This window comes from Fusarium coffeatum, assembly GCF_003316985.1.
Source record: "Fusarium coffeatum strain FIESC_28 chromosome Unknown BRIP53273_contig_90, whole genome shotgun sequence".
Taxonomy (NCBI): domain Eukaryota; kingdom Fungi; phylum Ascomycota; class Sordariomycetes; order Hypocreales; family Nectriaceae; genus Fusarium; species Fusarium coffeatum.
The window spans coordinates 79,598-89,640 of record NW_022157885.1 but is presented as its reverse complement, the minus strand read 5'-3'; the positions used below and the strand labels follow the sequence as shown (position 1 = coordinate 89,640).

The window sequence follows — 10,043 nt, the reverse complement described above, 5'->3', positions numbered from 1 at the left end:
CCCCGCTGTTGTATGTTTTTTGGTGTTTTTGACTAGGACGATTCGTTCTCAAATGCTTGTACAAGGAGACACAGAACAACACCGTCTCATCTAAATGTCCGTATAATCAGCTTTCTCTATCTCTTTGTCCGCAAAAATTCTGTTTTTAGTCTAATTTATCTTGTTTACTCTTGGATATACTTCTTCAGTCCCCTTAGTCGCTCCTTGGCCTGCTCCAAAACATCATCGTTCTTACACACTGCAAATCGGATATAGTCCTCCGCCAGGTGCGCATTGCCCGGTGTGTAGAACTCTGTCGGAGGGATAGCCGCAACACCAATCTCCTGGATAAGGAACCATGCCAGCTTGAAGTCGCGCGGGCGGCTAGCCACGTTAGGAGGAAATGGGTAATCTTCTGGCAGCTTGACCTTCGCCATGTTGACGAGAATAAAGTAACCTCCCTCGGGATAAGTCACGGGCAATTCGAGCTCCTCAAACACCTCCTTGAGGCGATCTACCTTGCCCTTCATCTCTGTAATAGTCTCCTGCCAGAAACCATTCTTACCAGCTTGCTCGAAACCAATGGCAGAGGCTTCTTGGAAAGGGGCTGGTGTGGAGAAGCAGATTCGTGTATGTGCGGCGGTGACATGCTGGATGAGTTCTTGAGGTCCGATCAACCAACCTACAAAACGTAAGCACGACTGACTTCTTCGAGGGTCAACAACTTCAACATACCAACACGCCAACCGGTGGCATAAAAGTTCTTTCCAGCAGAGCCAACAGTGAGTGTCAACTTCTCTACTTCAGGAGAGAGGTTGGCAATTCGAGTAAATGGCACATAGTAGAGCTTGTCGTAAACTTCATCTGAGAGGATAATAGTTTGGTTCTTAATAGCAAGATCTGCAATTCCTTGAAGTTCCTCTTTCGAGAAGACCTTGCCAACGGGATTGTCTGCGGGAGGTCAGCGCTGAGGTAAGCACAAGAGTCAGAAGTGCTGCTCACGGGGAGTGTTGATGACAATCATTTTGGTGCGGGGTGTGAAGGCCTTCTTAAGCTCTTCAAAGTCGATTGTCCAGTCTGCAGCAGAGGAATCCTTGGTGGCGCCAGTCTTGGGAGGGTGGAGGGGCACGTAGACGACTTTACCACCGGGCATTTGAATGTTGCTGATGTATCTATGGGGGGTTAGGGGGGGTTTCGAAATGTGTACAATGATACTCACTGGTCGAAGAAGGGCTCAAAGACAATGACTTCATCACCAAGTTCAATGAAGCCCATGAAGGCGCTCAACATACCCTCGTTGGCACCAGTAGTGATGATAATCTCAGTCTCTGGGTCCAACTGGCGTCCCCATGATTCAGAGTACGCATCTGCCAATGCCTTCCTCAAACGAGGGCGTCCTTTAGCAGGAGCATACTGATTGCACTCAACACGGTCCAAAGCCTCCTTAGCAGCGTTGAGGATAAAGTCAGGAGGGTTGTATCCAAAGAAACCCTGACCCAAGTTCACAATAGGCTGGATAGGTGAAGACGCAGCGGCCTCATTGATCATGGACCTAATTCAACCGAGTTAGGAGCCACAATTTTGACAAGAGGGTTCAGAAGTATTATACCAAACATCCTTCTTCTGGCCCTGGACCCGAGCCGCCGGCTGAAGTTTCTGAGTCTGATTACTCATGGTGACGATACTGCTTGAGAATTGTCTTGAAGAGTGAAGAGGGATAATACTGCTTCGGAGCACAGTCCGGAGCATTGGCTGGGAGGGGCGGCTCGGGGTTAATATGGAGCGCAACATCAACGAGGACCCTTTTCCGTATTAGTCCAGTCTGGGGGATAGTCTACTTGGAGCAAGAGATTGCTCACACTTGATTCTTTTCGGCGAAAAAGGATCACGTCTGTTTTCTCGCACTTGATTTGTTCAAGGCAGTCTTTCTCTTTACGAGTCGTGGAGGTTCACCAGCTGCGACATCGCCGTAACCGGAAAAGAAATCGCGATGACTAATGATACCGATACTGCAGCGATGCTGATCACGTCATTGGCTCCAATGATGAGCATTGTATTTGGGGTCATTTTACCGGGATTGGTTCGACAACTTACAGGCATTTGAGTCGAAATACTATCAGATCTAGGCTTGGCTTCCGGCACTTGACAGAATGTCGGGACTTTTCCGATGATAACCTCTTTTATCCAATAACCAGCAATTAGCGAGACCGGAGCTTCTACAACTCGATCTCTACCTCAGACACATAGTACAAGATTGCCAATCCAATACAGTAGACTTTTTGATAGGAGTTCGGATATCGCAACTGAGTGTCTATTCATGCTAAGCCCTTAGGGCATATCTATCAAGTGAATTATATCGTGCAAATACAGCTAGCATACCCATTGATTCGCTTATCCGCTTCCATATCAGTTACAAGTTCCTTCACTGATTACATCACCAAACTCCTCTGACATCTTGGGCGCAACAGGCCAGCACATGTCTTGGTCAGCTTCTCAATCTTCCATTTACCAAAACTCAACAGTGCGGGTTCCCTCAGGGACCTTCAAATCCATCTGGTCCTTGAGGATTCCGGTACGCTCCTCCAAAAGCTCGCCAGTCACGTTGGCCAGCTCGGTGGCGGTGATTCGCTTCTTGAAATCCCACTCAAGCAGACGAAGAAGGAGCTGCGCAATTTCATGGTCAGGATTCAATTTGTCCAAGTTGCGGGCGTGTGTGGCACAAAGTCGAGGATACTGTCGCTCCTCCTTTCTGACGAAATGAGGCCACTGTCCCATCATGCCCAGCAGAGTGATACCAAGAGCCCAGATGTCGTCGCTCTTTCCAGCATGCCCGTGGTGTCTCTAAATGTAGGGGGACCAGTAGGAGTGCGTTCCATGGGGTTTCTTGTGGTGGTTAATGTGGTTAGTCGAAGAGACCTCAGCGCAATCGGCAACGACGATGTTAATAGGGTCCCATGAGCGAATGAGGATGTTTCGCGGCTTGAGGTCGCCGTGAAAACGGTCTCGCTTATGGAGATACTCAACAGCCTTCGAGACTTGGTTCATCACTTGCAGAGTAGCTTTTCTGGACAAACCGTCAGAGTGGTTGTTTACCATGTCTTGGAGGCTACCTCGGGCGCACAACTCCATGACAAGGACGTTCGCTTTCGGGTCATCTTCTTCTTCATAGTACCCGACATACTTTACAATATTGGGCTAAACACAAATGGTCAGTAGCTTGTCATAACGTAGAGGGTAAGGGGATACTAAGACTCACATGATCGAGGCCTCGCAGAATACGTGCCTCCTTTCGCAAATGCTTAACTGCGTCAGGAGAAGTCTTTCCGGCACAGACTTGTCCAGTTGCGGTACGAAGAACTTTGTAAACACGGGCGTATCCACCCTGTCCAAGGTATGATCCGCGCAGATAACCGCATACGGGGAAACCTTTCTCTCGGACGGCCGACAGGCGGAGGTCCTCATCGGTCCAGGCTGCTAAGTTAGCCATGATGGTATCGGAAAGCAAGATGTGGTAAATATGTGGTAAAAATGATGCCTTTTTCTTTCTCAAAATTGGCCGAAGGTGGTTGTAGAAGGAAAGAAGGAAGGAGAAAAAAAGAGAGTGTGAGATGGGATAACATACCAGGGATTGGAGGTCAGGGTTCACGGCAGTGACACAAAGTGCCCGAACAGTGCCACTGCCTGACGCTGTCAAGGCCGTGTTCCTGGCGCTCAACTTTACTTTGTGGGACACGTGGGTAGACGTGCATTGTTCTGGTTTTGAGTTAATAGGTAGGTACCTAAGCAACAAAGCTCGGTTACATTAACGACTGGATATTACAGTATCTGCTATGGGAAAGGGCAGGAAGGAGAGAGCCTACCCCCAGATAAAAGTAGATCCAACCACTCACTCGGCAGGGCATCACGAGCTCTATGTACACTCAGGCACAACATATCTATATATCACAGTGTAACAGAAAGATTATCTCCAGGTCTCATAGTGATGAGAATAATTGACCTGAATACTGCGTGCTTCCGTGCCTCATATCTCAGGGGCTAAGCTTTCTAGTATCCTAATGTTTGCAATGATAGGAACCAACTAACTGATTTGTAGAACAGGCCCAAGTTCCAACTTTCACCTACGAATGGACAACCATGTTGCATGTTCTGTTTACTTCTGTTCGCTTACGTTTCAAGCGCCACCGCTCTTGCATCGTAAACATAGTAATTGCACACGTTGGACGACGATACCACTGAATGACCTTTCATCGTTTATGTTCATATTACTATAAACCCATGTTAACCGTAAGGTAGCACTGAAATCATTCTACCTTCGCATTTAACAATGCATCATAAAGGCCAGTTTCGTTCCTCACGATGCCCTTTTCTCTCATCCGTTTCACTCCGTGTTCATTAAAATCTTAGCCGAGTAGCATTGCATGAACATAGACTGCGCCGGTTCCTTAAACGCCGTCCCATAAGATTGAAAATCATTGTCGTAACATAAGGGTATCTGTGTACAAAGTCCAAGCGCGTTGTGTTGGTCGCAGCCTAGGGCTTATCATCGCGATGAGCTATGGTACGGATGTTCGCCAAGAGACTGGCCATGAATTCCATAGATTCGCTGCCAGGCACGTCGGGAAAATCCTGTGGTAGGAAGGGGACGGCATGGGTCGTGAGCGCTGCCTGTGACACATTGTCCGAGTTTGTATCAGTAGACGGAAGCTTCCCATCCTGGGCAGACGATGCCGGCTGCTGTTGTGTCGCTACAGGCAGCATTGAATCGCCTGAGCTAGGTGGCAAGACACGCTCAATCAATTGGCCTTGATTCGGTACTTGCCTTTGTGGCAGAGCAGCGGGTTCTCGAGATGGCGGGGTAGGCGGGACACCTGGTAGTCGTGGGATGGGCACAGGCGTGTTAGAGATCCCTGCACCCAGTGGCTGTCTGACTGGAGTATGTTCGCTCGATGGCAGTGGCTTCGTTGCCTGTGTCTTTCTTGCAGACTTAGGCTCAGCGGGCGAGCTCTTGCTTGCGGACTGCTGCAGAGGCGACTGACTAGTAACGGCAGTCGGCGTGTTCGGTGTCGATGACATTGCCGCCAAAAAGTTCGCCGGCAATGGCACTGGCGACTCTTTGGGTGGTATCTGAATTGGCTGTTCAGCCGACCCGTCCTTCTTATCGAGAATTCCAGGTACTTACCTTGTACGGCTTGAAGACTGTCGCAGTCTTGGGTTTGCTGTTTTGGTTAGGTGGCTGCATAGTTTCCTGGGGTTTCGGAGTTTGCTGAGGCTTTGGCTTCGCCTGAGGCTTTGGCTGCTGCGAATTTGGTTGCGACTGAGGTTGCGCCTGTACCGGTGGCAGATATTGAGCTTTAATGGCGGGACGATAGGGTTGGCCACTTGTAGAAGTTTGCCCCGGCAATGGCGCCGACCCTGGCTTCGGGAATGTTTGTTGCTTGAACTGATATCCATTGGGGGGTATCTGAGAAACTTGTGCCGGCGGCGCGACAGCTGATGGCTGGTTGTGTGGAGAGCTATGGGCTCCATGGTTTTGATTACTTGGTTGGCCTCTCACAAAGGCTTCCTGGTAGGCCATCATATGCGCCCTCGGGTTACCTTCGTATCCGTTTGTAAAGCCTCCCCAGCGAGCATATGGCGTTCGGTATTTGCTTGAGTCCCTGAGAAAGAGTTAATAAAAGCCCACATGAAATGGAGGCCTACGATACGAACCTATTGTGATGAATCTGGAAAAAGGGATACTTCTGGTAGATCGACGGTTGTACTTGCCAAGATGGTTTTACTTGCTGCTGTTGGTGCACAGGAGGAGCCTGTGGGTGGTGTACCGGTGCCCGGTTCGGGGCCTGGTAGGCGGAATGGTAAGGATGAATTGCGGCAGCAGCAGCAGGTGTATGTACAGGGACAGAAGCATGAGCAGGATGAGGGACATTGGCTGGCCTTGGCCACTGGGCATTTTGAGGATGTCCCGACGCGTTCAAGGGACGGTGTACACCAGGGGTGCTTCCGGGCGGTGTATAAACCGGAGAGGGTCTGACCTCGAATCTTTGAGGAGAGTATGCAGCTGGGGGCTGCTGTCCTGGAGGCGCAGGATGTGTGGGTGGATATGGGTACTGCACAGGACGATGTTGAGGTGGAACAGGCGAAGGCGCAGTTGGTGTGAACCTCTGCGTTGTAAAGCTACCCATGGTAGGTAAGTTGTTTCCGGCAGGCATCCGTGGCTTATACACATATGGTCTTTCCTGTCTACCAGCAGCGTAAGAAATTGCGGGCTGGTAAGGCTGTTGCGAAGTATATGTTGGAACTGCCTTTGGTGGTTTGGGCGGCTTTACCGGCTTAGGAACTGTAGAAAGGAAATTGCCTTTAGGATTGTGCCTTTTCCTGGCAGGATCTTCAGTGAATTGAGCACGAGCATCGGTCGATGTCTTTGGCAAGTAGTGCCAAATTTGATCAGGCTTGGAAAAGTCAATCTTGACCTGTTCTTTGTTTGTGACAGGATTAAGTTGGAATTCGGCCCATGTGCAACCTTCGACAAACGGATCGTCTTTCTGAGGCTTTCCGTCATGAAGTCGCTTGGTCTTCAACTTCTCCTTGGCCTTCTGCGATGCAGGCATGGGGATGGCCTTCGCCGATGCCTTCGGCAGTCGATAATCAGCTGGGTCAGGCACTAGCAGCCACTTCCACTCAACCTCTATGCGATCACTACAAACAGTTAGCTTTGTTTCTAAAAATTCAGGTTGATGCAGCGATCTTCCATACCCATTAGGCAAAACATCGAGGAGAAGTGTTTGCTCATCGACCCGGTTCTCAACCACAACACCGGCGAAGATATCACCCTTGAAGTATTGTAACTGACAAGTCTCGCCTGACTGAAGTTTTGAGGCTGCCGTGCGGATTCGCGTATCTTTCTCCAAATGTTCTCCATCGAGTTTCTTGTCGCGTTTGGTTCGATGGAACCTACAACTGAACTCGAAAGCTTGCTCCTTGTATTCGGTGCCATCTTCGCCAAAAACCGGCACCTCTTCTTCCTCGATAAAGACCCCAGCAGCCGCCGCACACGTCGCATGATAAGCGCGAGCACATTTTTTCTGGGAGCATTGGAAGCATGCGCCCCATTTAGAGCGACAGTAAAGACACTTAAGTTCAAGCCGGTCTTTGTGGATTTCCGAGACGTTGACGACGGTTTCCTGGTTGTCAATCGTCTCGATATATGTCTCAGGGAGATAGTGCGCACAAAGTCGATGCGCCTTGCGGCCGTCATCTGTAGGCAACAACTCTGCCGATGGTGTATCATTAGGGCAGAGACAGCAAGGAGGCTCCTCCTTGGTTTTGAGGCGAAGCTTGACCTTCTTGACCTTGACCTTGCCGCCCTTGTCGCCGGGTCCACGCTTTCGTTTGCGGCCAGTTTCCTTAAACTTGACACCTGAAGTAGATGGCGGAGTCGGCATACCAGACTGTTCGTCGTCGTCATCTTCCTCATCGTCGTCGTCTTCGGTTTCCTCGTATTCTGTTTCCTCGCCACGTAGCTTCCGTTCGATCTCGTAGACATTGACCCAAACGCTATCTTGAGCTTGGGCGCATTCACACTTTTTAGCAATCTTGCCAATTTCAAGCCAAGAGTCCAGTGCAAAATTTACAGCCTCGGCACAGTTGTAGCCAAGATTGTAGCCTGAATGATATCCATACGGGTATGTGACAACAAACTCCCCGGGATACGACACGACTTTATTGACGGTAATGTTATAGTGCGATTTTAAGTGCTGAGGAGAAATAAGGAATCCTTTATGTCGGAGGAACTGATCGCAGGCTTTCGCATCCGTGGGCCAGATGTTCTTCATCGCAGCTTCGAATCGACGAGCGTCAGCTTGAGATATACTGTACCACTGCTTGGGAGCACCGAAGTGAAGATAGTTGATACTGTAGAGATCAACGTCTTCCAGATGCCATGCGAACGTTGCTTTCCACATGCCCAAGTACAGATAGGCTGTATTGACTCCCGGAACCTTTGTTCCTAGAACATCCAAAAGATTAGGAAGCTTGTTCAGGTTCCACTCTTCAGTTGACTCATCGAAAAGCGTGCCCATCAAGTCTGCACCGTATAGAGGTGCCGCGTATGTAAGGGTTTTCCAGTAGGCCCTCTCAAGTTCCTCGCACCGTTCGGGTGTGTATTCTGATGTGTCCATTCGGTAATCCCAGTTCTTGAAGGCAGCTTCGTCGATCATAGCGGATCCCTCCCGGCGACTGTATTTGCGGCGGGCTGAGACCGTCTGGGTCTTGGATTTTGCTGGTCGAGAGATCCCCATGCGACCGACCGTGGGCTCAGAGTCATCTTCAACTTCCTCACCCGGATCCTGCTCCACAGACTCGACAGGCTTATCCTCGGTTTCAGCAGCTTCGGGCTTGGGGGAGACCGGTGTCATAGGCCGTTCCTCGGCGTCGTCTGCTGCCTCTAGCTTGGCTCGCCTTCCCCTACCGCCTCGCTTCGCTGGGCGCCCTCTGCCTCTCTTTTTAGGAGTTGATAGGTCGACAGGTTTGGGTGCAGCAGCTGCCGCTCGCGTTCGTGGCTTTGGCTTTTCGGCATTGGCGCGTCGCTCACCACGTCTAGCTGGGGGCTGATGTTCGCTCTGGTCGCAAAGCTGGCGCCACTGTGGGACATTGTAAGATCGACCGTGTAGAATGTTGACTTGACGATAAGTGCCGTTGGAGCCCATTATATCTTGCTTGATCGGTTCTCGAACCTTGACTTGCTTTACAAGTTCGTCGAGCTCGGGGAGAGCGTCTTTCCATTCTTGTGGCGGGATGATCTTGATGATGCCAGACTTCATGCCATAGCTGTCGACAGCTTCCATCTGGAATAAGTGTTAGCAGAAGAGGGAGGAAAACCGGGAGGTGACATACGAAGCGCTTGAAGTCTCTGAATTGGTGCATGGTTGGCTTGAAGATGGGAACAGCGCCAGACCAGTGATCTGGTAGCACTTCCCCGATGTCATCATCACTAGGCTTGTTCTGATCTTCATCGCTGGTGCTTTTGTCGCCAGCGTTTGTTGGCTGTGGCGGGTTGTTGAGAACAGGCTCTTCTTCGAGGTCGCTTAGTTCAGAATCTGAGCCATCTGACTTGGCCATGTTGTTACTATCGGGAGGCGAGTGCAAAAAAGCCGGGTCTGATTTTGAATTCACAGTACCCTTGGCGGTGCTATCGGTAGGCGCAGGTGCAACGACATTATCGCGAGAATCTGGTGCATTGGCGATGGCAGCGCCTGCGTCGATCGACGTTGACGTCGACTCCGACATGGTGGGCGATCACGTCGCAATCGGCGACGGTGCCATTGAAGGAATAATTGTAAATTTCGTGTCGCTTATCGCTACGGCGTACAGCGTGCGATTGAAAGTATCGGTGGGATGAATAACAAAGAAAATTGCTGTACGGCCGAGTTTGCGCTGAGGTCGAGTGCGGACAGCAACTTTACGATGGGAAAGTACGTGAGCGCAGGCTTGGGAAGGTGGTAAGGCAAGATACAGTACAGTGGGCAAGAACCTGAAACTGCAGAGGTAGGGTAGTAGGTATTATCAAAGTTGGTGGTCAGAAGGGCAGGTGATGTGGAGAAATTGTTAACGGACGAATAGATGCGCTCGCTTAACTGTATACTGCCACCTTGAGCTTAGTTAGCGGTACCTGCCAGCGAAGTAATGTGCTAAGGCTGCAACCTGACTCTTCCCCTAAAAATGCATCGGAAGAAACAGGGCAGGGATGTACCCAAAAAAGGGCGCTAAATCCAACCATCATTCGATTTCGGAGGATTCCATCATCATCGCAAGACTGACCCCTTTTGACAGATAAAATTCGCTACTTCAGGAATAGACGTAAGCAGGGCAATATAGTATTTAAATGTATTTATTGATGTGCATCTACGAGGTGAAATGTAAGTTCTGCAATACTAACCCTTGCAGAACGCCATTAACGGCAGTTAGGTATGTTAACATTCACCATTGGAGAAAATAATATGGACGTGGCTGATGGTTAGAGATCTTCATCTGATATCTGCGTAATGCAGGTTGATTAGATTGATAAG

The 10,043-nt window shown here is 49.9% G+C and overlaps 3 protein-coding genes across 3 annotated transcripts; all 3 read right to left on the bottom strand.

Annotated features, from left to right (window-relative positions):
* Window positions 1-164: 164 nt before the first annotated feature.
* On the bottom strand, window positions 165-1,653 carry FIESC28_04453 (uncharacterized protein; the record flags this gene model as incomplete). Its single annotated transcript, XM_031158600.1, has 5 exons — window positions 165-661; window positions 715-930; window positions 982-1,151; window positions 1,199-1,531; window positions 1,589-1,653. The coding sequence occupies 5 exons, from the start codon at window positions 1,651-1,653 to the stop codon at window positions 165-167; spliced, it is 1,281 nt and encodes a 426-aa protein (XP_031017369.1).
* Window positions 1,654-2,484: 831 nt separating this feature from the next.
* FIESC28_04452 (uncharacterized protein) lies at window positions 2,485-3,466 on the bottom strand (the record flags this gene model as incomplete). Its single annotated transcript, XM_031158599.1, has 4 exons — window positions 2,485-2,820; window positions 2,896-3,043; window positions 3,101-3,174; window positions 3,236-3,466. 4 exons carry the CDS (start codon window positions 3,464-3,466, stop codon window positions 2,485-2,487), a joined length of 789 nt encoding a protein of 262 aa, XP_031017368.1.
* A 1,043-nt stretch (window positions 3,467-4,509) lies between these two features.
* Window positions 4,510-9,264, bottom strand: FIESC28_04451 (uncharacterized protein; the record flags this gene model as incomplete). The annotated part of the gene is made up of 5 exons (XM_031158598.1): window positions 4,510-5,103; window positions 5,159-5,636; window positions 5,689-6,675; window positions 6,733-8,822; window positions 8,872-9,264. The coding sequence occupies 5 exons, from the start codon at window positions 9,262-9,264 to the stop codon at window positions 4,510-4,512; spliced, it is 4,542 nt and encodes a 1,513-aa protein (XP_031017367.1).
* Between the last annotated feature and the right edge of the window lie 779 nt (window positions 9,265-10,043).